The 27,232-nt window shown below is 40.7% G+C and overlaps 1 protein-coding gene across 3 annotated transcripts in view; it reads left to right on the top strand.

Annotated features, from left to right (window-relative positions):
• Positions 1–27,232, top strand: part of Zzz3 (zinc finger ZZ-type containing 3) — a 65,517-nt gene that overhangs the window by 23,779 nt on the left and 14,506 nt on the right. The window contains exons 4-9 of one of the 3 annotated variants that reach the window (XM_005357476.3): positions 2,333–3,885; positions 22,495–22,633; positions 24,438–24,585; positions 24,675–24,787; positions 25,354–25,425; positions 26,330–26,431. In XM_005357476.3, the coding sequence (XP_005357533.1) occupies positions 2,363–3,885; positions 22,495–22,633; positions 24,438–24,585; positions 24,675–24,787; positions 25,354–25,425; positions 26,330–26,431 (2,097 nt within the window). In that variant the 5' untranslated portion in view covers positions 2,333–2,362. Of the gene's footprint in view, positions 1–2,332; positions 3,886–22,494; positions 22,634–24,437; positions 24,586–24,671; positions 24,788–25,353; positions 25,426–26,329; positions 26,432–27,232 lie in introns of all 3 variants that reach the window. The other 2 variants (XM_005357475.3, XM_013350097.2) reach the window with 2 other exon arrangements.

Below are 27,232 nucleotides of genomic sequence, written 5' to 3'. Positions count from 1 at the left end.
CTCTCTCTCTCTCTCTCTCTCTCTCTCTCTCTCTCTCTCTCCTTCATTTTTACTGTTTATTAGTCCTCTCCCGAAACAGGTTCTTGATAATTGCAGCCTAGTAGTTAGCCTTTAATGTAATCAGTGGATAGAACTAAAGCCTTTTTAGGGAACAAAAGACACAGAAAGAGACTTAATCTTTGGTTCTAATCAGTGTTTTAGTTTTATAACTGGAATCATTAAAGTACAGGCTTTCATAGGTACTCTTTGATAGTGATTTCATTTATATTTGTGTGTACATACACATTTATATTCATACATATATACATACACTTTTAAAATAATTATCAGTATTAATGACAGATGTCTGATTCAATACTCTTTTTTTGTGGAAGTTAAATTACAGAGAAAGGTTTTGCATCTTGTTCAGATTGGTATGGAAAGAGAAGAATGGTTAAGGAGAGCCAGTTAATTGAAATCTCTTCAGGGGGTTATAAGCCTTTAATGGGCATCAGTTATTGAAAAATAAAGCTTAATCACAAGTTATGAAGCTAATTAAATTTGTATTATATTTTATAGTTTGCTTATAAAATTAATTTATTTTTAATTTTACATTCATATTTACATAGATATTAGTAAAACCTTCAACTTTGAGAACTCCAGGCTTTGATACTTCAAAGAAATAAATTGCTTTAAAAATTTTCCAGTTTGTGTTCTTTTAACACATTAAAGTTTAACTTATTTATTTTGATTGGGAGTAGAAACTGATCAGTATTTTTTACCTGTAAGTAAAGCAGAACTGTTTTCTTGATGGCAAGCTGTTAGAAAAATAACTTCGATTTCTAGATAGTGCAGTTCATGTGAATGCTGTCTGCTCTGATGGAGCATACCTGCTTACTGTTAAGCTGATCTCCAGGAAATTCTCTAAAACGATTAATTTTAGTTTTAAGGATTTTAAAGCATGCCCTGCTTCAGAATGAACCTGATTCAATCGACTTTGCATATTTCACAGAGTACTTTTTTTCCTTAGCTCATTGTCAGCAGCCAGAAATAGGGCAGCAGTTTTCTTTTCTGTTTCTTGTGCAGCAAGTTGCTGTGCTCGTCTGTAGTTCTAGTGTTTCCAGTATTAGGTAATGCAGTTGAAGGGAATGTGCTTGATTTGCATGGGGAGTAGATAAAATGGCGTTAGATGGGTTCTGTGTGAGGGAGGCCACTGGAAGGTGACCACGGCAGGAGGAAAGCATGGTGAAGCTGCGTTATGCTGTTGTTGACCCTTTCTTTATTTAACCATTCTGTGCTCCTCTTGAAGTTGTTAAGCAGCAAGTGAAGTGACAAAATATCTAAGAAAACCAACAGAAGGGGAGGAAAGGGCTAGAGACGTGGAATATCATAGTGCCTTTGTTCTTCTTGATCATATGGAAGACCTGGAAAATGTCATTAGCTCTTTCAGAGTTTACCCAGTTGGATCAATGAGGAGATTTTCCAGTAGGCTTCCTACTTCTCTTAGCAGGTTCAAGCATCCGTACCAGAAAATTCACTCACCTCCACACAGTGAGTTAAAGATACGCTGCCCTACATACAGAACCTTAAAGAAGAAAATGGGTGTGTGTGCATGTGTGTAAATACACACATGTGACATGTGAGATGATACTCCTTACTTCTGAAGTGACTCTCTTTGAGGACAGCTCTTGCTTTCTGTCTCCTCAGAATGCTTTCATGTAGTGATATACCTTTCTCTAGAAACAAGAGCTTTGATTGGTTGTGGTGTTAGGCAGTGCAAACTAGTGTTGCGGCCACAGTTTAATTACAAAGTTCATAGCAATATGCCATAGCTTGTTATCGGGGGACTTAACCGAAAACCATTTTAGTAAAAACCACAGACTGATTAGAAATGTGTTCTATAAGATAGCTAGCTGATCTATAACTTTAAGAGTGCTACTTTAATAACCCAAATGGTTATGTTAGGTTCATCATTTCTGAGAGGCAAAGAAACAGTGAACTTGGTCTCTACAGTTGTGTATGAACTGGCTATATGTAGGTTGTCAGTAGATTGTTGAGGCTGTCTGTGCCTCAGTCTCCTCAGTTGTAAAGTAGGTACAACAGCTGTACCTGTGAGTTGTGAGACTTCAGGGAGTGCAGGGTGTTTAACATAAACATGGAGTCCTAGAACGTAAAAAATGGGATTTAACTGTTAGCTATTATTGATGTCATTATTGGAAATTTTAATAAAATAATCTTTGTCCCATTATTTATTAATAATGGCTATACTTGGATAAAAAGTTATAACTTTATACTTTTGTTTTAGATATATTAACTATTACCTTTTTCTCATTATTTTGTTTACATTTTGAAGGTTTCCCAATGAGTGGATCATGATGACCGTATGGTAGGGACTTGCCATAGTATGGCTGCTTCCCGATCTACTCGTGTTACAAGATCAACAGTGGGGTTAAACGGCTTGGATGAATCTTTTTGTGGTAGAACTTTAAGGAATCGTAGCATTGCTCACCCAGAAGAGATCTCTTCTCATTCTCAAGTACGATCAAGATCACCAAAGAAGAGACCAGAGCTTGTGCCAGTTCAGAAGGGAAATGCTAGCGGAAGAACTTGTGATGTAAAACAGCAGAGTGCGCGAGAAGCGTGGGTAAGCCCTAGGAAAAGAAGACTCTCCTCTTCTGAGAAGGATGACCTAGAAAGGCAGGCCCTAGAGAGCTGTGAAAGAAGGCAGGCAGAGCCAGCAGCGCCAGGCCTGAGGAACATTAAACGCTATTCTAGAGCCGAAGCCTCAAACAGCTCAGAGGAAGATTCGCCTGTAAAACCAGACAAGGAGTCGGTAGACCAGAGGACAGTAGTGGACCATGATGTGGAGTTTGAAGGGACTAAACGAGCTTGTCGATGTCTTATATTGGATGATTGTGAGAAAAGGGAAATTAAAAAGGTGAATGTCAGTGAGGAAGGGCCACTTAATGCTGCGGTAGTAGAAGAAATCACGGGCTATTTGACTGTCAATGGTGTTGACGACAGTGACTCGGCTGTTATAAACTGTGATGACTGTCAGCCTGATGGGAACACTAAACAAAATAGCACTGTTTCCTATGTGTTGCAGGAAAAATCAGTAGCTGGAAATGGGGATTCAGAAACGCAGTCTCCAGTGTTCTTTGGTAGTAGGAAGGAGGACAGTTGTATAGAGCATCTTGTGCCTTGCACAAAGTCAGAAGTGCAGATCAAGTCGGAGGACCCCAAACTAGTAACTTCCTGTCTCCCCGTGGAACGTCGGAATCAGCTGACTGCTGATCCAGCTGTGGGCCCTGTTTCTGAAATTCAGTCATCCTTAAGAGATTCTGAGGAGGAAGTAGATGTGGTGGGAGATAGCGGTGTCTCAAGAGAGCAGTGTGATGAGAACAGCAGGGACCTTCTGGACACAGATTCTGAAAGCATGCCAGTCTCCACAGAGCCAGAACCGTCCTCTACGCTAGACTGTGCTTCAGCTCAAATGACACCTTTATCCGAACCACAAGAGCACCGGTATACCCTGAGAACTTCGCCTCGAAGGGCAGCTCCAACCAGAGTTAGTCCCACTAAGAACACATCTCCTTACAGGGAAAATGGACACTTTGAGGAGAGTAATCTCAGTCCCAGTGAAACGCATACAACTGTTAGTGATAATGTAAGTCAGTCTCCCACAAATCCTGTTGAAATTTCTCAAAGTGAAAAGGTTCTGTGTTGTGACTCTCAAAACCATGGAGGTGAAGGACTAAGTAAGTCACCCTCAGAGGCCACAATGAATGTTGGACCCTTGCCGTCTGCCAAAGAGAGTACCAGTCAGCACCCTGCGGAAGAGGAGGATGATGACCCTGATGTTTATTACTTTGAATCAGATCATGTGGCACTGAAACACAACAAAGAGTATGTGTAAATATGGTAACCATGAGTTGTGCTTTGTTTATCACTCCAGGCTTTCAGTATCATTCGTAAATGTCTAGTCTGAATGTTTCTATTGTGGAGGAAGTTAACACTTTAGCAATAAGTTTAGACTTAACATAAATTTCTTAACTCAAAAACTGAGATTCAGCATTGAACTTCGTTACTCATCTCTAGTTGATGTTTTCTGGTGCTGAGTTCCCACGTGTCTAAATAAGAAAGGACAAGTGAAACCACGGGCAGTGTCACAGGAAGTCAGTGGAAACATGAGCGCTAGTACTTTGGATCTGAGTTAGCACAGTCCACTTGGACTAGAGATTTATAACATCTGCCTTTATAAATCATAAGTATGTAGCTATCTTCTAGGTACTGACAATCTGGCAAACTAGAAATTATATTTAAATCTCCATTAAATGTCTGACTTAAGGATGTGCTTGAGGCATCATCGTTGTAGATTAGAGCAATGGGCAGTGCTGTTAACACCGATCGTGGCTCAGCCCTGGCTCATAGTGCCTCACACCTTCACCAACGTACTTTTGCAAAAAATTCTGTCTCCAAATTTTTCACAATTTTTCTCATTTATTTTAAGTTATTCTGGAAAATAACAAAAATGAATCAGAGCTAACTGTCTCTAACCCTAGAAGGACTCTAAAGCGCTCATCAAAACTACTTTAATAGGTAACAGTGACCAATTAATTAAATTAAGTAAATTAATTCCTCTCATCGGTTGGCTTTTGACTGCTGTCACAAAGTCACATTGTAGTGGTTGTACAAAAATAATTGGAGTTGAAGAATATTCTAATGCTTTTATTGTGACAGATGCCTGGTCAGGTATCACTGGGACATGATCTCTTTACCATGCTTAGCAGGACATTTGTTCAGGACATATATCTGGTAACACTGTAACCTTTTAGCATAGGTCTCTTTTCTGGAAAAGAGGGTTTTTTTCTGTGCTCTTTTTGTTTTTGTAGATTTTTGAGACAGGGTTTCACTGTGTTGTGGCCCTGGCTGTCCCAGAACTCACTCTGTAGACCAGGCTTTCTTCAAACTTAGATCTGCTCGCCTCTTCTGCCTCCCAAGTGCTGGGACTAAAGACATGTGACACTGCTGCCCAGCTTCCTATGTTCTTTTAAAATTGTATTTTAAAACCAGATATAAGAAAGATTTTATAAATTACTGTAGAAGGTTCCGAGTCTAATAATTCACAAGATCAGTTTAAGGCCGGAACGTATAATAAATGCATAAGTGAAAGATTTCAGTTAGAAATAGGATAACTTGGTACACAGTGGCACACCCGCACAGTCCCAACATGAGAGGCCAAGGCAGGAGGGTGCCTGGGTCATGTAAGGGGACCCTGTCTCAAAAACTAAACAAATCCATTTATACATAATTTAAAAAGGGGGGGTTATAGGTACAAAGAAACATGTTTTAGAGAAACAACTAAAACCTCAAAAAAATAATAATCTTGTTTCATTTTCTTATTTTTGAAATGGGGGCTATCTTTCTGTGTCACCTAGGTTAGTGTTGAATTGTGACTCAAGTGAGTCCCCTGTTCTTGAGAACATGGGACTTTGAGCTTTTGTCACCATGGCTAGCTCCAATTTAAATGACTTTGAATTTCTCCAGAACTTACCTTGTTTTTTCTGAACTGAGAGCCTGGCAGGTGAGAGGTGGGTGCTCTGTTCCTGAGCCACACCTTTTCTTCCAGGAAACAATGTTCCCTTGATGTTTGTTGTCTTTGTTACAGGGTATTCTCTTCAGTTTTGACTCATCATTGATTCTGGGAAATAGTAATTCACTCTTGTTACTTTTAAAATTGAGGTTATTAAGGACAATACTCCCATAGAATAATTATCCAAGTAATGGCTCTAACTCCCAACAGGTGGTATTCCATGTACATCAGCACGGGGCATGGAGTCCTTTGGAGGTGGGGTGCTGTTTACTCCATGAGGACAGTGCTCAGTGCCGATGCTTTATTGAGTGACTGTGTGAAAGAAAATACTTATTTTGCTCCTGTTATCTTTTGCTTTGAAAATGACGCTTAGTTTTAGGTTTTCCTTTCTTTTGTTTTCTGCTTGCATTGCTAGGGATCAGAACCAAGGGTCTGCACGGCAGGCAGACGTTTTACCACTCCTCTTCTCGGATGGAAAGAGAGGTCATAATTACTATCTTGGTTTGAAGTAATTCTTAGAAAACAGTATTTGATCATATTGCATGTAAATTCTTTATAAAAATCCCTTTTGTTTCTATTCCCATGTTTTTTAATACAAATGTCAGAGATAATTGGCTTTTAAAAAGCAAAACTATAAAACAAGCCAAGTGATTGTTTAAAAACAGCATCACTATGATGCTCTCGTGCTTTCAAGTGTCGGGAATTTCAAATGCTTTGAAAGTGGTATTGGTGGATCCTCTCTGTTGGTGCACAGTACTCTTTGTGCTAGAAAAGTTCTCTAGCTCATTGCCTGTGAAACTGGGGATTTAGCCTTGCCTACAGTCCTTTAGTACTCTGCCAGAAGGGACCACGTCCTACTTTCTGATGCCAATTAAAGCAGGTTATTAATGCCAGGTGCCATGCTGCACACAGTCTACAGACCCTGTCTCAGACAAAAAGTGTATTAATAGAAAATCCTATGGTTGCCGTTGTGTTCTCTTAAAGAGTTAGGCGCTTTGATTCTACCTGTTACAGTTAAAACTAAGCTAACAGTAATGATTTAATTGGCAGGCTTCGCCTTGTCATTTTAATTTATCCGTCTCTTTGAAAGACTATCCCTTGTAAATGTTTGAGAAGATACTTTAGTGTCCTAGCTTTAGTCATGGCTCATGACAAGTTTGTCAACAGCACAGGGAAGTGAGTCTGAGTGTTAGGGTTCTTGATTATGGCTAACATTGTACTTTTGCTTATTCTTCCTCTAAATAGAGAACTCTACTTGCTAACTGAAAAAGAGGCTAGAAAATGTGTTCTTCTGGTGAGGTTCTTGCTCGTGGTTATCTTAGTAGTATTGCCCAAGGCAATACTTTCCCTGAAAAGTTTCCAGTCCCTTGAAGGTCAATAATGCTCCTTTGGTAGCCTGGCTGATACCACTTGCCTAACTGGCTGCTCTTCCTGGTAAGCCCTGAGGTTCTGGCTTTCAGGATCAGATAAGGGTTTTAAGGGCCTAGAGTTTAGATTTAGTATTATTTTTTTCAATTTAAAAGGTAATCACTAGAAATGAAACTTGGTGATGTATGTCAAAGTAGGTATATTACACAGGCTGTACAGTAGAATCTGATGCCAGTTGGTAGCATACAGACCGAGTGTGTATGAGGACCTAGGTTCCGTGTCTAGCACTGCACTGCAAACACAAAAAGCATCACGAGCTAATGGTACAAATGGATCACACTTTGGCCTTTAAAAAAGATGAGTTTTGTTTGTTTTTGTTTTCTTTTTTGAGACAGGGTCTCTTGTAGCTCAGGCTGTCCTTAAGTTGTGCTGTTGCTGAAGGTAACCTTGAGCTTCTGACCCTACTCCCTCCCTTTCCTCTGTTGCTGGGATTACAAGGGTGCCATGACTGGACTCAAACTTCTGTTTTCTAGTTGGTAATCCGAGCCAGGTCTGGTTAACCTCATGGAATGAAGACTTCCTCCAGGGACTTAGGGAGTTTTTAGATTGAGAATCTTAACAAAGCAGATCTTTGGTGTTTGGTTTTTAAACAATCTGGCTATAGTTATAATGCCCTCAGTTTTAATCTGTCAGAACCAGCATTTTAGGTGAATGACCCTCATTTAACTTATTTAGCTGCTTTCATGTTCTTTGTTTTAATAGTGTGTTTGTGAAGAACAAGTGGCTTCATGGAGAGGATTTGGTTAATTTACAAAGCGTATTCTGAGGGTTTAGAATGCGGTGGTCTATGAAAGTCAGCAGCTACTGGGGAAGAGGGTGCTCCGTGCTCCGTGCTCCGTGCTCCTTGCCAGCTCATAGAAAGTGCTGTAGAACACCAGCCAAACCTGACCCAGGCTTTGAGTGTGCGGATTGATGGGAGGGGCAAACTCTGTCTGAAGTATAACATTTGTTCTCAGGAGTAAGTCACTGACTGATCAAAACATGTAGTGAATTGTTGCCAACTTAAAGTATTTTCTTATGTGTATGGTTGTCTTGCCTGTGTGTATGTCTGTGTACCACATGCGTGTGCCTGAGACCCGTGGCGGCCAGAAAAGGAAGTTGGGTCCTTTTATACTGGGGTTCTAGATGGTGCTGAGCCCCCATGTGGTTGCTGGGAACCCTGCACCCTGGAGTACCAAGCACCTGGAAGCAGTAGCTGGTATTCCTAACTACTGAGCCATTTCCAGGCCCATTACCAAAAATTTTTAATTTTTAAGTAATATAGGTGATTTTAAATAATTCTCTGCTCTAATCTTAAGTATACTGGCGCGTAAATATAGTCTTAACATTGCTGGTTTAGGGTCTTCGCTGGCAGAGACCGTGGACTGACACTGTGACATCACTGTGATAATAGGTCTACTTTTCCATCTGGTATGATTCCTGACTTCTTTATAATCCAGTAGTTTCACTTCTTCCTGTGTTTTTTTGGCATCTCTGTGGCTTAGTATTACATAGCTATACTTCACAGTTTTTATAGTTTGTAGAAAAGTAACTTCTGTACTAACCATGTTCAGTGGTTTATTTGAGATGCCACATGCATAAGAAAATTTAACTTTAACAATATTTGTAGGTATCTTACTCGCAGTCACCAGTTCTCTCACTCTGAGGAACTAGTACAGTTCATTGACATTTTCTGACAGTAGTTGGCATGACTTAGAGAACAGCAAAATAAGATCCTAATTTCTCAAGACTTCCTCACTTTGTCCCTAGTCACAAGAGGTCCTTAAGTTTATCTGTAATTTCTCATGTGATAACTTATGACTTCCCTTTGCCCACTCAACAGTGTTAGAGAAGTTCACAGACCCCAGGGAAAAAATTTATTTTGTCAGCTACAGAAAATACTTGAAAGGATCTGATTGAGTGGCCATATAGAGAGGAACATATGGGAAGGTTGGGGAAAGGCTAAGGCACTGACGTTTGGGTGTAATACTGTTCCAGTCATAGATTGTTTCTCTGAGTCCTGCCTAAAGAATTCTTTGTTCTGCATGGTTGGGATGTGTGTGGTTCTAGCTTTGTCAACACCTACTTGTTTTGTGTCCAGCTCCATGGTAATCTTTACTTGCTCTGTAGTCTCGGGTTAGGTTTGTGGAGCTTTGTGTTTAGCTAGAGGCTCCGTGTAGACGTGGGGCTTTTTTCTGTTACTCCTTTCTTTTTGTTGTCTTGTCCTACATATTCTAAGTCCTCAGCTTCCCCAAGCTGTTTTCTGAGTCTGTTCAGAAGGACACCTCTTGTTCCACATGCTAGCAGTTCTGTGGGAAGAATGGTCATTGAGAACTTTGCTCCTCACTCTGTCCTCTCTCACTCGTCATGGTTCTGCATTGTCTGTTGCCTAGGATGTGACAAACAGTTGCTTCTTTATATTCTCCATCAGGACAGCCATCCAGTGCCATTCTGCCATAACTGTGAGCATCTGCCTTTGTGAGCTTGCACGAGTTTATGTTCACAGGTGGCTGTAAGATTGCAGAGATGGGTACTGGTCCTCTGTAAGAGCAATGAGTGCTTGACACTGCTGAGTCATCTCTCCAGCCCTCCATCTGGCTTACTTTTATTTTTAAAGTTTATTTTAGATATGTATTTTATTTTATTTATGAATGTTTTGCTTGTGTGTTTGTGTTAGAAGGTGTCAGATCCCTTGGAATGGATGGAGCCACGTTGTGGGACCACTACAAGAGCATCAAGTGCTCTTAGCTACTGAGCCAGCTCTCCAGCCTCATGTTACATTGTGATCTTTTCCTTTATTTCATTCTTTTTCTTCTCCCTTCCTTCTTCTTTTTTTTTTTTTTTTTTTTTTTTTTTTTTTTTTTTTAAACCAGGATCACTCTTGCCCTGTAGACTAGGCTGACCTTCAACTCACAGAAATCCACTTGCCTCTGCAGGGAATAAAGGCATGTGCTAGCATGCCCATCTTGACTTAATTTTAATGTATGCTGGGAGTGTTTCTTTAATGACGCTCCTCCCACCTGCTGGTTGACCACTCCCTGGAAATGCTCATCATCGCTAGTTCAGATACTCTGGGTTGAACTCAGCCTTTGTGTTGAGCTTTACCTCCAGCCCTGACATTCTGTGACAGTGAGGATTGGCTTTTGTTTATAGCCTAAAAATTCATATAAGTAGACGTAGATTTTTAAATAAAGAAGCTGAGTTGAGTTTGAATAATAGGAATTTTAATTGAAGAGTAGAGCTAGCCATTACTTGAAATACATTTTGTTGGTTAGAGCAGGAGTTAAAGTTGACAGGGTAATAAGCAAGAGAAAGTTCATGAAAGGTCCTTCTGAGGTAATAAGTGGTCGCATTTGTCTGCAGTTATGGTGCTTTTTCTTAGTCTTTGGAACTTTTGCTGGATGAAGTCTGCTGTGGACTGTGTTTAGAAAGGCATGGGAATGTGTTCCTTTGTATCAGTACCAGTTTAACCCACTTGAATGGCCGTTAATTCCTTATTTTGCTTGTTATGTGTGTGGGTACTTTGCTTTCATGTGTATCTTTGCACCGTGTATGTCCGGTGCCATTGCAGAGGTAGCAAAGGGGCACCACATCCCCCGGAAACTGGAGTTGCAGACAGTGATGACCAACATGTGGGTGCTGGGAACCAAACAGGTCCTCTGAAAGAGCAGCCTGTGCTCTAACCACGACCCATTTCTCCAGCTTTCTTCTTAAATAAAATTAACTGGCATGGTGTAGTGGCATATGCCTTTAATCTTAGCACGTGGGACATAGAGACAGACTCTTAAGTTTGAGGCCAGCCTACATAGTTCCAGGATAGGCAGAGAGATATATAGTAAGACTCTGTGTTGGAAAATAAAATTAAAAAAGAAATTAATTCTAGAATGTTTTGTAGTAATTTGTTTTTTTAAAATACTATGCTTTCTGCTGTTTGTTTTGGAATTTTTTTATTTACCTTTTATTTTGTTACTTTCTACATTTTCTGCATTATTGTTTCTCTTTATTTTAGTAGTATACTACTGGATTCTTAAAATAATTCTTAGAAGGAAAGTTTATGGTCATAATTTATTGATAATAATGAGAGAGTCAGACTCATTATAGTCAAGAGCAAGTGTCTTTCTGTTTAACACATAATTGTGTATTTTATAGACTTACTGCAGTATTACAAACTGTACATACTTTATATGAGTCTGTTTATGCTGGGAACATTATGTCTCCTGTTTTGAAGTACAGGATACTCTTGGGCAACTACAGTTGACTCTGCTGTCCTGTAAAGCATGAGTAGTTATCTCTACTGTGCTCGTTAATCATCTCCTTCCTTGCATCCGTGTTCCAGCCTCTCCTGGAGTAGCTGCGTAAATGCTACAAGAGGTAGAGTTATGTGAGGAGCCACGGTAAGCGAGCAGAGCGTGCATTTCATAAGTAGTATTGTTTTTTTGAGGTTACAGCTAAATAATGTTTGCAGTTTTGAAATGCTATCTCATTTAAGTGTAGACTCAAATTCTTGAATTTCTTTTTAAGTCCCTTACAAAGGCAGCGTGATTGTACTAGACAGGGAGAACATGCCCCCTTTCTCTCCTGGTGCACCTCTTCTGTAACTGTTGTCTACATGACCCCGACTGTCCTTTTCTCTTTGCATTTTGCCTTGCTTCTGATACTGCTCAGCCTAGATACTGGCTTTCTTCTTTATGTCCTTCCCTGGGTTCTCGTTAGCTGATGTGACTTAGAGGTCTGTCACCTGTGTAGTAGCGGATTCAGCGGGAAGCCCAAGCTCAGATCATTCTCCCTCAGCAGATCGTTCCTTTTCCTTGCCACACAGGAAACTGAGTAGACCGTGCATGGGAATTAGTTTATTACTGCTTCCCAAACCATTCTCAGCGTCCTTCAGTTAACTTGTCAGTGTCTAGGAAAAGGAACCTCTTTACTAACCCACCAGCCATTGGTTGAGGTCTGCTCTTCTTTCCTTGAGTATTGGTCGGTGTCATCTCTTCTCTGCATCATTTGAAATGTTTCTTGCTTTCTGTGCTAGCTTAGAGTTCCCAGTTAACCGTTACCTGCTCAGAATTATCTCTCAGCCCAATTTCCCGAATTCTTTGAGTACCCTTGCCCCAGTCAACCAAGTGTGTTTAATCTGTGGCGCATGGGCCTCGTGTGCTCAGGGACAGCTGTGAATGCAGCCCAACACAAGACTTAAGTAAATTGTATTCTCAGGGTTCCTTCCCTTCTGTGATTTTTGTAACTCTCATTTTTCCAGTTCTCAACCTGTGGAGCGCAATGCATTTGGAATCACATATCAGATAGTTACATTACAATTCATAACATGGTAGCAAACTTACAATTACGAAGTAGCAACGAAAGTAATTTTATGCTTGGGGGGGGGTGGTCACCACAACATGAGGAACTGTATTAAAGGGCTGCAACATTGAGAACATTAAAAAGTATGGTCTTAGATGCTGACATTGTGTTACAGCGGAAAGGATGGGCAAGCCTGAAGGCCTGCTCTGATCTTTCTTCTGCTGGTCTTCTGACTATCATCCTCTTGTCAACAGTGGGGGACCCTCTTAGTTACACGAAGTCTCTCTCTTCCCAGACGGACTGGACACTGTGTGCTCTCTTCTAGTGAACAATGACTGCTGTAATTGTACGTAACAGAACACAAGCTCTGAGAACCTCTTCTGGCTATATAGGAGAGTTTCCATGCCCTCATCCTGGTTCAGAAATCTCAGAAAAAATAACATACTTCTGGTAATAAAGCCTTCATTTATTTTTTCAGTGCGAAAAATTGATCCTAGGTTTTTATGCATGCTAGGTAAAGTTCTACCACTAACCTACATTCTTATTTGAAATGACTTACAGCCACAGAACACATTTGAAAGCGATCTGGGCTTTAGGTTTTAAAAGGAAGGTGCACAGGCTGCACAGCCATTGCACAGTTCATTAAACCTATGCATGGGAAGAGTGTTGGCGGGGTGCGTTTAGGGAAGGGTAGTCTGCATAATTGCCTGCTACCAAACTAGTATTTTACAATGAAATATGAAAAATGAGAATAAAAACACGAAGTCAGTGCATTGTGAGATAAAATTTTCTATTATCAAGATGATTTTTAAATGTATTTTACAGTCTCGAGCTTTGTGTATAGGCTTCAGAAAGTGTACGGAAGGGTAAGAGTTTGGTTGAGGTTGTTTGAAGGACTTGAAAGATTAATGGTTTGTCTTTTTATGGGGCTGAGAAGATCAGTGGACAGTCTCTTGCTGGGATCACCTTTGTGTGAGCTGTTTCTCCTGTGGACAGATTCAATCTTGTGTAGCCCACAAGACTGGAGGAATGTTACTGCAGTGGGATATTACTTGGCCAGGAAAAGAGAGCAGTGTCTGGAGAGGTGGCTCAGCAGTTGAGGACACTTGCTCTTGCAGCCCAGATTTAATTCCCAGCAGTTTGCACTCTAGTTCAGGAGATGTGACAGACACCTTTTGGTCTCTGCCGGCAGCAGCCATGTGCATGGCACACAGACGACACACAGGCACAGCTTTCATGCATACAGACAGCAGCAGCAGCAGCTTAGAAAGCAGTGAGTACTGTGAGTCTTCAGGACTGCGATGGCAATGAGCTGTCTGCAGTAGGTCCTAGGACTCTGTAGCCACAACAGGCGCTGGGAGCGGGGCAGTGAGAGTCAGCTGTTAGTGGGAGAAGGCTTCCTTTCCAGTGGTGGATGTGCGGGGCTAGTGTAAAGTCGGTGGAGTTGCGCACTTTGTCACTTGCTGAAGGTGACTCAGTTATACACCTGCATAAAATGCCCAGAGTATTGTAGGAGATGGTTATCATGAATGTTTGAGATAATCTGGGAGACAAGAAGAAAGAAGGACGTTTTTCTTATTTTATGTGTTTTATTCTTTTTATAATGTAAGTACAATAGAGTGGTTTACAGATTTACTTGATCTACACTAAGGCATACCTCTACTTTTTGTGTGACCATGTAAAAATATAAAAACTAACTTTTTAGGATTTACTTGTTTTTATTTTATGTGCATTGGTGTTTTGCCTACATGAATATCTCTGCGAGGGGGCCCGGTCCCCTGGAGGTGGAGTTACTGTTGTGAGTTGCCATGTGTGTAGGAATTAACCCAGGTCCTCTGGAAGAGCAGCAGTGCTCTCGTCCACTGAACATCTCTCCAGTCCTAGAAAGTACTGTTTTTAACAAGGAAAAGCAGTCGTTGATGATGGAATGAAGTGTGTAGACACCTACCCACAGGAGAGTTCAACTGACTTCTAGCAGACTTGAAAGTAACAACTTGGTTGGCTTTAGAAGCCAAATTGTGTGATATATTGAAATATCTTAAATATGGCTTTTTGTCCTCTTAAGTAGAGCAACAAAGTGGTCTTGGGAATTACAGACTCGTGAGTGTTCTTTATATTGTAAAGGTATTGTAATTTTAATGATAATGATAAAAAACAAACACTGGGTATTTAAAAGAAATGGGTGTTTGGGGGAGTAAGCACCAACTCCACCACTCTGCAAGGGTAGGGAAGAGGGCTGTGTCTGACCAGTTCATAGGATTCCACCCTCTCTCTCTCTCATGGGAGAGAGCCCTGCCCTTGTGTGAAACCCCCATAATTTTTAAGTTTTTCAAGACAGGGCTTGTCTGTGTAACAGTCCTGGCTGGACTTGAACTCATCGCCTGCTTCTGCTTCCCTAATGTTGGGAGTAAAGGCTTGTGCCACCACTGCCCAACTTTAACTCCTCCCCACCCCTGAATTCTTAAGAGCCATGTTACTAGCTTAAAGGGCACCTTTAAAAGCATAGTTTTCCAAGGTCTACAGGTTAATTGGGAGTGTACTGCAGAGTTCCCAGATGCCCTGCCCGTCTGTTGAGTGCCTTAGGTCAGAATGGGGCATTAGTTACAATTATGAACTGATTTTACATTATTATTGATGTGTATTCTTTACTATAAATTTCCTAATTTTTAGGCCTAATCTTTAATTTTAGAGATATTTGTGAGTACTTAAGAATAGTGTTGGTAATTTCTTTTTAAAAAATGGTTAAATTTATTGAGCAGAAATTCTTATTCCTCTGTGCTTTGAATAAAAACCTATTTTGTAACTTATTTTGTGAAAATTTAGTATTTATATTCCTCCTGTATTTTGTAAAAACTCATTAAAATATTTTTCTCACTAGATTAAATGTGACAACTTTATTTCATGATGTTGGAATCATGGGGATTTTTTTTTCATGTTCACATTTCTGCTCTGAGTTGTAATTTTACGATTTGAAAAGGTGTTCATAAAGTAACAGAAATCTGTGCCCTTCTGTGATGTTGGGGACTGAACTAAGAGTCTCGTGCAAGAAAATGCTCTGCTTGGGAGCCGCCTCCACCTCCGTGCTTGTCCTTAAAGTGGCAACTTGGTTCAGCTCTTCTCTTCTGTGGTTGTTACTTTGTTACGGTTACCTAACGTTTTTTCTCCTAAAGTGCAGCTTCTTTCACAGCCTGCTGTGTGTTCTGGCAAATTAATCCCAGAAACAAACGGATAAACTGAGGTATGATTAAGTCGTACTTGATAAACTGTACGGTGGAGAAGAACAGCCTGCCTTCCTCCACAGATCTGGCCTTGAATTTGTAGCCTGGGCTAGCTCAGGCTTGTGGGTCTTTGGCCGATTACTATTTATTACTGCTACTGTTGACAGACAGGTGTTGGTGGAAGAGCTGAGTGGCGAGGTGTGCTTGGCATCATTTGCTGTTAGAGTGCCTTGGAGGACTGGTTAGAAGACATGTCATATAGTTGATATTTACTCAGAGCTCTCTCTCGTATATTTTGACTGATATGAGGGTCTTTTGAAATTTTTGAGGTATTAAAATGGATTATAAAGTCTGAAAAAGATTTTAGTTGTTAGTATTTTTGTTTGCTTGCTTATTTACTTTTTCTTTTATTGTTTAGTTTTTGCTGTTTTGAAACAGGACTTCACTGTGTGACCCTGGTTGGCCTACAAATCATGGTCTTCCCTCTGCCTTCCAAGTGCCAGGATGCCCTTAAACCAGCTTGCTGACTTAGAAATTGTTTTATTGTATGTATTCATTTGTATATGTGTCTACATGTTTGTGCACGCACTTGACCTTGGTGTAGGTGTGGAGGTCAGAGGTTAACGATGGGCCCAGGGGATAGAACTCAGTTTCTCAAGCTTGGAGGCAGGCAGCTTTGCCCAGTCACCCACTCAAGGCCTCCTTTAAAGGAAGAGGTGTGGCAGTGCAGTATGGGAGGCTGATGAGTGTTAGTTCTTTTGCTAAACTCGGGGTACTCACTGTATCCTGTAAGATCAGGTGTTGACAAGATTTGGAAGCACAGTGATCTGCAATCACTCAGCTCTGCTTGAAATTTCTGGAAATGGAAGAATTATTTGTGTTTAATGGTTATGAAGCAGCTAAGCATCTTAATGATGTACTGAAGGCAAAGTGTGTTAACTGTAACTCAGAATTGATGAAGGATCATCAGACCCTTTAATTTATTTATGGTCACATGCTATAAACAGTTGTTAAGTATTCTTGTCTTTTGGCATACATTGTAGCTTTTCTCTTAAGGTATGAAAATTTGATTTTTATTTATCATTTGTTTTAGATTTTATGTTGTACGTATTGGGTGTTTTGCATAATTATGCATATGCACGCATTCTCTGCATTCTTGGTGTCTGCAGAGCCAGAAGAGGATGTCAAATGCCTTAGAACTGGAATTACAGATGCTTGTAAGCTGTTCTGTGGGGTCTGGGAATCCAAGCCAGGGCCTCTGCAAGAGCAACAAGTGCTCTACACTGCTGACCCATCTCTCCAGCCCTTCAAATTTGTTTTTAACTGACAATAATCTTACATACTTAGGACTTGCGGCATGGTATTTTGAAATATGTTCTTTACACTATACCAGGTTATGTAAAATATCTTATTCTTAAACTATTCATTTTTTGACTGACAGCGCTCTAATTCTCTAGCCTACCTGCTCCTGATAACCACTCTGCTTCCATGAAATCTGCTTACTAGGTTCTGCCTGTAGCTTGATTATTCATTACCATAATTGCTCAGACTGAAAGGATTTCAGATTTGCTGATGTTTGTTAATAGATAATGGGGCATGTTGAAATGCATGCAGTTCAAGTCTAAAGGTAAAGCTAGTTATATATGTTTTATGTACAAATTACACACTGCCTGAAGGTAATTTTATATGATATTTTCAGAGTGTCATGTGTTGACTTTGGCCTGTCTCACATCATCAGGTGAGGTATAGTGGCCATTGTTAGTGGAATTGGGTACTCACTATGGTTTTGATTTACTTGTCTCTAAGATAAGATACTGTTGAACCAGTTGGCTTTTTGTATATGTTACTTTAGGAAATGTGAAGTCAGGTTATTTGGCCTTTGTGTTTTGTTTGCTTGCTCCATAGGCCAGGCTGACCTTGAACTCACAGAGATCTGCCTGCCTCTGCCTCCCAAGTGCTTATTTTTCAATGTGATTTCTTGTGAGTGAACTGTCTAAATCATTGTGTATTTTGGCTACTAATCATGATCATATATGGTATGGAATTTTCTTCCATTCTATAGTTTTTTTCTTTCTAAAGGTGATTGTTTCCTTTGCTATATAGAAGATTTCAGGTCTTAATATTTGTTTTCAATTGTTTTTGAGCTGATTTCTATAATTGGTGTGACACTGAGTAATTTAATTCTTCTACATGCTTATATTTTGTTAAAGAGAGTACCCCTTTTGTGTCGTTAACACCTTTTTCAAAGATCAATTGGTCATCGGTATACACCTTTAGTTTTCGCTTTCTGGTCCATTTATCTCTGTGACTTTCTATGGTAGCACAATCATGTTTTGGTTATATTGGTGATGTTATCATTTTCAAACAAGGGGTGACCCGAGGCTGGTCCCACGAGGGGCAGTGGCAGGCCACCCGAGGCCTCCATGAAGACTCCTTGCTGGTGGGAGACCGCCTAGAGTAAGAGACTGACAGATGCGCCATGTAGAGCGCGCTGCGGTATGGAGTTTATTTAGTGGATTATGGAAGGGGGAGGGGAGGGGAGAAAGAAGTGTGTGTGTGTGTGTGTGTGTATGTGTATGGGGGGGTAGAAGTGACCTCTGCAGAAGAAGGGCAGACAGCTCAGGCTAGAGAGGAGGCAGGAGATCAGTTTGCCTAGGTGGAAAAGGGGGTATGTGGGAGTGGATGGAGTGTGTCTCTTAAAGAGACAGGGTGCCCAGGTGACAAACCAGGTCTGCAGATTACAACACAGGTTTGCATAAAAATTGTATGAGTCTGGATTTCACAAGTAGTATGGGAAAGTTTAACTATTATTTTATAGTTTTCAGTGTAAGGGTTTTTCCATCTTCTTTGTAACTTTTTCCCCAGAGTTTTACATTTTTATGTTTTTTATAAATATAAAAAAAATTCATTGGAATTGGCTCTATTGGGCATTAAGAGTAGATTCCACCCTGTGGTCTTGCCTCCAGATTCTCTTTGCAGTGATCTTTTCCACCCCTCTGTTTTCAGTCTGTGTCTTTCCACTCACACGTCTCCTGGAGACAGCAAACGGGTGGCTTCCCGCCCTCCGCTTTAAATGCAGTTAACCTGTTGTTTCTTGTTAGTTCAGCCCCAGCTGGTTCATGCTTGGGAATCCTCCTACCCTACTTTTCCGAGCTCTGGGATTACAAGTGCATACCACAGTCGTCAGCAGGCTGCGTCTTCTAAGAAGCTAAGACAGTTACAGCAGGGTTACTATTGAGGAATGTGTTTTAATTCTTTCACTTTCGTTGTTTCTGGGTTGATTAAGCACTTTGTCTTTTCTTTCCTCCTTACTCATCTTAGATGATTATTGGGTTATTGATAATGATGTTTGATTGTTTTCTAACTCTCATTAGGTGTTTGTGTGTGCGCGCACTGGCATGTCTATACTGCAGCATTCATATGGGGGTCAGAGACATCTTTGAGAGTTGGTTCCAGCCTTCCACATTGCCTGAGGCAGGATCTCTTGGTCATGACATGGTATGCCAGTGCTGGCCCCTAAGCTTCTGTGGGGTGGAATGGCTCTTGTCTCCACCACCCACTTTGCTGTATATGTGCTGAGTTTACAGATGTGTGCTACCACATCTATGAGTTCATAGATCCAAACACCAGTCTCACATGCAGAAGACACTTCATCCATGAGCCCCTCCCTCGCCGTCATTCGTTTGTTCTTACAGTGAGATCGAGTCTTCCCTAGTCTTAGGGCTTTGTCACCTTTTTCCTGACTATAGTCCTTTTGATTTGCTTATTTCAGTGCTTGAGATATACTAGCCTGTGTTGTCTCGTCTGCTGTTCCTCTGACAGCTTTTTCGATTGTGAGTGACCTGGCACTTTTCTCCTGCAGCACTTTTTCTTGTGACTTGCAGTTTTAATCACATTATGACGCAGAGTTCTTTTCTGATTTCATCTGTTGGGTTGTAGCTGCTGCCTGTGGTTGGATATATATTTCTTTCCCAGTGTTTGCGAGGTTTTGAATGATAATTTTACTGATTTAATTGTGTGTCCTTTAGTCTAGATGCCTCCATATGCAGCAGAGATTAACTGGGATTGGGATTGCATTTTTCCAGTTGCTGTCCTGGTGTGATACTGCCCTGGCTCTCTTAGACCCTGCTGCTCTTTCCTCCGCCTTCAGATGCTTCCTGTTCAGTCTGACTCTCCCTCTTAAGTGGTGGCTGTCCTTGCAGCATCCCTGCCTAGAAAAAGACAGTAAAGTACGCTGCCGAGTTACTGCTTCCTTCAGTGCCTTCCCTAGACGTCAGGGTGACCTGCAGACTGTCTGTTCAAATGTTCATGTTTATGAAAGTCAGTAAAGGAGTGGTGAAAATAACTCAGGTGCTCTAGTCAGATCCTATCCGCTAGCCTGAAAGCTGAACGTCTGCTTGCCAGTGTCATAAAGTAAACTGGAGAACTCTAGGTTGGTGTCACCCGGGGATCAGCTTTAGAACTGGGTAGAGTTCTTACAGAATCGGTGCTCAGCTGTCCTGCTGCAAAGTTGTGACTTTTTCATAGGAAGCACGTGTCGTTTTCACAAGTCACTGTTTCCTGGGAGGTTAAGGAATAGCCAGAGTGAAGTGTTTTATTGGTTCTGTGGCCTTTCAGGGTGGTTTTTCCCCTCTGTATTGTATTTGGATTCTCTTTAAATATTAGGATTAATACCTGTGGTGAATAGATACCATTCTGCCATCCTCCATTTGAGGCAAGAGTTTTCTTTGTAGTATGCCTTAAGTAACAAATGATACCTGTTTCAAGTTTATGAAACTTAAAATATAGCCATGTCCGGCATATGGTATATAAAATGAATGTTAGGCCTTCTGTTTTTGTTGTTGTTTGTATTTTCATATGGGGTCTTAGTCTGTAGGTTAAGCCGCCCTCAAGTTTCCCATCGTTCTGCCTCATCTCTGTCAAGGTATAATCTATCACATTTAGCCGTTATTACATAATTGTTCATCTCTCTTTTCTGTTCAGGCTTATCTGCTAAGCAGAGCCCAATGCATCCACAGGTGTGATTTGACCAGGACCATACACTGTCGCTTTCTCTGTTACTTTGGATCAAAGACAGTTCCTTCTCTCTGTCTCTCCCCTCCCCCCTTCCTTCCTCCCTTTCTTTTCTTTTTTGAAACAGGATCCCACTAGGTACCTGCAGCTGACCTGTAGCTCACTAACTCGATCATGTTGGCCTCAAACTCAAGAGGTCCACCTACCTTTATCTCTCAGTTGCTGGGATTAAAGGTGTACTCCATCATACTCAACCCTCTTTGAAGAAAGAATCCATTTTGGACAATTTCAAACACAGAAAGTAGGCTGAGCAGGAGCAGTGTGATAGGTCTCCGGTGCATGCCTTGGTCCCCCTCCAGGATGCTGGTCGGTGCTGTTCACTCCTGCACACCCATGACACACTCTCTCTCCCTCATTGGTACACCTGAGCTCCACGTCTAATTCACTTTGGTAGTTGCTAGAGCTTTTAAGAGAGTGCTTTGTTTTCTTAGCAAGCAGTGGTTGCATTAATGAACAGCCGAGTCTTACCTTGGATTCATTCGTGAACTGACTTGTTGGTTTTGCTTTCGAATGTGGAGAAAGCTGAGGATGGGACTGAAAACAGATTGTGTCAGCCTGGGTGTTGCTCCAGTCTGTCCAGGGATGCACCCTGTAATCCCTCCTGAGTGGCAAGATCTCCGACTAATCCGAGAAATGATTGACTTGATGTCACATCCCTGTTCTTCTCCAGGTTTTTATTATTCTGGCTTTAAGTATTTATTCTGTGCCTTCTAGTCATTTTGTCTGCATTAAGGAAGCAAAATGAGAGTTCAAAAGTTATGCTTTCATGCCCCCTCAGCATCTCCTGTACCCCAAGATAGCCTCAAGCTATGTACACAGCCCATACAGTTCTGTTAATGCTCAGCTCGTCATCACGTTAAACAGAAGCAGGACAACGAGTCTCGTGCCTGCACAGTTTCACTGTAGATGTTTCTGGTGCTTTGTGGCTTCTAACTTACAAGACTTGCTCTGCTTCCGACTGGGCAAAACATCAGACAGTTGCTTATTCAAGAAATACTTACTGAGCATCTGTATGCTGGGAAGTGCATTATACCTTGCCTGAATAAGAAAGGTAAACTAACCAGATATATTTTCCATTATGGAGTCACAGTCTGTTGAGAAACGAAATATATTTGGACCATAAAGGAAAACTGCTCAGTTGATATTTTAAGGACACAGCCTTTTACTTTAAAGTGAGTTTCAAGTGACTTTGTAATTATTTCCGTGAAAAGCTTCTGCATATTCAAGGCTTTGGGATTACTCATTTCTATGTGTATTTATATAAAACTAAGCATTCCAGACTCAGGACAGTGTTAGCAAAAAGACTCTAAATGAGAATGAACTGGTTAATGTTTCTCTACTGTACTGAGGTTCCAGGATGATAAATACATTGATGATGTGGTTGAAATTGATGCTTGCTATTTTAAGAGAACCTTTGCAGATAGGGAAATAAAAATGCCTTCAGCAGTTGCCTTTGTCTTGAGTGCTGGAGAGGGAAGGGTGAGGAGATGCTCGAGCAGATGAGAACCTGTGACCTACTACCATATCAGCCTGTGGGCCACTGGCCTTAGACGTTATGTCCTGCACAGTGTAGCCAGAGGGCTGCCTTTGCTGCCTTGTCTCCTTGTGTGAAATTATGTGATTTTAGTTCTTTTATTAAGAAGTTTCTTAAAACTTGGTTGCTGGAATGTTTTCTGAACTCATTCAAGGTTCAAGAGTTAGAAGGTTTGAGATGGGAAGAAGGCCTTGCTTCTCTAACTGATGTTTTCTGACTAGGTACTTCGTAACTCAGGAAGACCTCATTTATTCCCAGTAATATGTTTTACTAAACTCTTCCAGGTAACTTGACAAAGACTGTGTGACTTCATGTACAGTAGATGATAACTTGAACTCAGTTTTTAGTTATTGTTATCAGTAGAAAACTCTAGTGAGCTCTTTCTTTGTCTCCAGTTACCAGAGACTGCTGCAGACCATTGCTGTCCTTGAGGCTCAGCGTTCTCAAGCAGTCCAAGACCTGGAAAGTTTAGGCAAACACCAGAGAGAAGCACTAAAAAATCCTATTGGATTTGTGGAAAAACTCCAGAAGAAGGTACCAAAAAAAAAAAAAAAAGTACTTTGGTACTTTTAAACATTGATTGGAGTATACTTGGTAATTTAAGATGATTATGTCTTTTTCTGTGAGTCTGTCTGTGCTTTAAGAATATATAATCCCACCCGCCCCCACTTCCAGGTCAGTCATATTCCCTGTCCATTGCACAGTGAGATTTGCCCCGGAGAAGAGAACTAGGCTCTCATTGTTTGGACAGAGCGATGTGCTCACTCCTCCTCTGTCCTCCGCGCATCACTTCCTCCTCCTGCTTCCGGGGCTCTAGGATGTGGAGCTGAGCCTGGTGCAGAGCATTTATTAATTACTAACTGCTTTTGTTTGGGCTGCGTTTGCTACTGAGAGAAAAAGCAAATGTTTATAGAGGTAACACAAAAATTTATTTTACATGTTTAAGGCATAGGCATAACCAAATCCATGAAGAGAAACTATGAATTCCATTTAATTTTGAAAAAGCCCTTTTTCCCCTTTAGTGTGAAACTAACTAGTTTTCTCTTTTACTTAAAACAAACTTTAACAGTGAGCCATTCAGATGTACACTTCAGTGACTCAAACTAGGGAGCCCCTTAATTGATATGTCTGTCTACGCACAAGTACATTGTGTGTGGGTGTTGCTCTTGGGTCTGGGGCTGGAACCAAGCACTCTGCTACCACTGAAGCCTGCTGAAGAGATTTGAAAGCCTCGCATTAGCATTGTGTGAGAACACGAAAATAAAACCAATGTGTGATGGACTCAGGGTAACTGAGATGTCATCAATGTACTGTTCCTTTCTCTGGTTTCAGTAAACACTGCATTTCATGATACATATATAATCTATGTATTGCCTGATTAGAATTGGTTTCAGAGCTATATTGTACCTTCTGTTAGATAAGGCTCCCTTGGTCCAGGATGGTGCAAACTTAGAATCCCAAAACTTGGCTGAAGAATGAGGCTCCTGAGTAGAAGGTCATCCTCAAACTTACCCATCAGATTTGAGGTCACTGCGTGATACAAGAGACACGGTTCAAAGAGATTTAAAAAAACAACCTAAAAACAGCCTGAGAACCTTATAATAAATAAATGGAAAATATCTCCATCTTTTATCATTATTACATGGTTTGCTCTAGCACAAAGACATCATTCTCAAAATGGCAGTTTTTGGCAGATTAAATTACAACTGTTAGAGAAATAATGTATCAACTTTAATGTAACTTTGAATGCATTCACTTTGTGTCTGGTAAGCAAAAACATGCATTTAGGCATACTTACTGGATTTATATGCAGTTGGCTGTTTTTCATTTCCAGGTTTTATTTTTTTTTAATCAGAAACGGATGTGTTATTGAACATCTTAACTTTTTAAAAATATTAAATACAGACACTCAATAAACAGGCAAGGTTTATGTTAGGAAGACTTCTTTGTCCTAGATTTAATTTAGAAGTTTCATTTTTGTAGATGTCATAATTTAGAACAAGGGATGTAGCTATGGTGTGGGATGCCTGTGTTTGTACAAGGCTCAACACTGCCAGAAAGAAAAATGTCATACGTTTTATATGTGGCAGACTTACAGACTGTGAATTCATTTTTTATTTGTTACAGATAAGGTACAACCTTGCGACTGAATGTCAGAGTGAGTGTGTCTCAGAATGTGCTGGTGCACCGAGCACCTTCAGTGTGCTTGTGACTAGAGCTAATTGATAGGTCTCGGGTGTTGCACAGCTGCTCTGATGCAGTACAAAGAATAGTGTTTACAGTGTGCCTCTAATGTAGATTGGCACTCTGATATCTTTATTTTGTCTTTTTTTCCCAGGCTGATATAGGGCTTCCGTATCCACAGAGAGTTGTTCAGTTGCCTGAGATTGTATGGGACCAGTATACCAACAGCCTTGGGAACTTTGAAAGAGAATTTAAAAATCGCAAAAGACATACTAGGAGAGTTAAATTAGTTTTTGATAAAGGTAAGAACTCACATGGTAAGAATTTAATGGGGAAAATGTCTTGTAATGTCTTGCTTGAATAATTCTGTGTATGATTTTACTTTTAGTAGGCTTGCCCACTAGACCAAAAAGTCCTTTAGACGCTAAGAAGGATGGAGAGTCCCTTTCTTACTCTGTGTTGCCTTTGAGTGATGGTCCAGAAGGCTCCAGTAATCGTCCTCAGGTAAGTAATAGGAAATTTCTGAGAAGCGTAACAATGTTTAACGTTTTGTTGCTCTGTATTCTTAAAATGAAGAGTCATTTACTAATAATGGGCACATAAACTCTGAGGGTAACCAGAAACTGTCTCTCCAGCCTGCCAGCGGAGACCCTTTAGCTGTTGTGTGTGTTCCAGTCTTCCAGTTGTAGTCCCTTAAAAATGAGATCGGTGTCTGTTACATTGTAGGTCTTTATGGATTTTAAATGGCCTTTGTGGGTACTTTGCCTAGGACCGGTGGCACGTGGAGTGTGATCAGGATTTCAGATGTGGCCTTGTCTCTGTAGGACTTGTTACTTTTCAGTTTTGAACCCACATGTCTTGTTTCTAGAGATAAATTGCTGTCATTTATTTATGAGGATTGTTAAGAGATAAAACCAAATGAAATACAAGAATATGAAAAAATTATCAGAAAATAGGTGATGCATATAAAATATGCAAAGATAGTTTGGAAATTCTAAAACATTCCCTCTGTGCTCTTTGGCTATATCCTTGGTGTTTTCCATGTATTAAAAGCCTTCTTTTACATGCAGATGATAAGAGGTCGCCTGTGTGACGACACCAAACCTGAAACATTCAACCAGCTGTGGACTGTTGAAGAGCAGGTGATGCACACATGTAGCTTATTTGGGTTAAAAGACAATCTAAACTGTTTAATAGTAGGAGTAGCACCAGGCAAGTGTTTACTCTTGCACTGTAATCCTTTTAATCATGAGTTTAAAATAATTAGACTTGCTTTTGTATGCCTTTTTGCATATTTTAAGAAATTTGGATTTTGAAGGTGTATGAGGTTTTGAGGATAATTCTTAAAGAAAAGCCCTGGGTTTGGGAAGGAGGCTAGAAGAGATAGAGATTCTGAGAAGCAGCTTTGAGAGGAAAGCCTCAAGACAAGCAAAGCTCCTTCAAGTTGGGTTTTAATTTCTGTTGTCAGGGAGCTGGGAACCCAGACTGGCGTGCCTGTGACACTTCTGTCAGATTGCAATTGAGTGTGAGCTTGATGTATGTGGAGTTAGGTTGTATATCTGTAGGGCTTGTGTGATGTTAGAAGCTGACTTTTGGTCCCCAATCAGATACTTGAATGACAGATCGCATAAAAGAGGAAGACTTACTATTCTAAATCCAGTGAATGGATGTGGTTTTGTTAGTGCTACAGGGGATTTTCTGCACATTCTGGAGCAGAGATGGTTGGGGAGTGGCATTCACTCAGATGTACACAACCCAAATGTATTTCTCCTCTGGTTTCCTGTGCTTTATGAGGACCTACATAAGGGTTGTCATTCATTTTGCTTGTGGTCTCTTACGTTTTTAAGTTTTCCTGTTTTCTACTTTGAGACACTCTAATTGGCCTCCAGAGTGGGGAAAGCAGCACTGTGCTTTCAGTAAAATGTGAATGGATTTATTTAGAAACCCAGTTTTTTTATTATTGATTTTTATTGAGCTCTACATTTGGAATTGAGTGTTTTAAATGGAATACACTTTCACTTAAAACTTATTCTTGGTTTGGTGCAGAAAAAACTTGAACAACTACTTCTGAAATACCCTCCTGAAGAAGTAGAATCTCGGCGGTGGCAGAAGATTGCAGATGAACTGGGCAATCGGACAGCCAAGCAGGTGATGGGAAGGGCTGCATGTAGGCTGTGCATGCAGATGCCTTCTAGTGGGCAATTCTGCTGCCACACTCACAGAACTGCTACAGTAGCTCTGTGTGTGCTGGTTTTACGTTGATTAGCATTGCTTGTCTTTATGTTGATTGAAGAAACAGTCTAAGTAACCCTGCTGTGCATCAATGAAAAAAAATGTATAGTAAAGCTGGGTGGTGATGGCGCACACCTTTAATCCCAGCACTTGGTACCCATCCCAGCACTTGGTAGGCAGGGCAGGCGGATCTCTGTGAGGTTCAAGGCCAGCCTGGTCTACAGAGTGAGTTCTATCTAGGACAGGCTCCAAACCTACAGAGAGAAGCCCTGTCTTTTGGTGGGTGTGGGAGTAAATAAATAAATAAGAAAAAATATATTTTTTAATTTTTTAACCTGTTCTCACTTTATGGTGAGAGTATTGACAGGCGGTTGTTACTTATGAGCTATGCGTTCTCTCCAGACTTTTTCATACAAAGGCATACAGGCCATAATAACATGTAAATTGTCTTGTCGCAAACAAATAAGCTAGAATCGTTGTTTTTGAGACAGAATCTCACTATGTAGCCCTAGCTGACCTAGAGCTCATACATAAATAGTGGACATTGTATCTCTTGAGTTCTTGAGTGTCTAGGGAGTGTGCTGGCAGTATCATTTTGGTTAGATTGTGCTAGTGGGTTTTGTGGCATTGTATTTATGTCATTGTATTGTCTTCCTGAGCACAGACATAGAAGCCCCCCCTCACTTCCTCCTGTGTCACACACAGCCCCCCTCATGT

The sequence above is a fragment of the Microtus ochrogaster genome, chromosome 21 (genome assembly GCF_000317375.1).
Source record: "Microtus ochrogaster isolate Prairie Vole_2 chromosome 21, MicOch1.0, whole genome shotgun sequence".
In the NCBI taxonomy this organism is placed as follows: Eukaryota; Metazoa; Chordata; class Mammalia; order Rodentia; family Cricetidae; genus Microtus; species Microtus ochrogaster.
The sequence above is the reverse complement of the archived record's forward strand: the minus strand, read 5'-3'. Positions and strand labels throughout refer to the sequence as shown.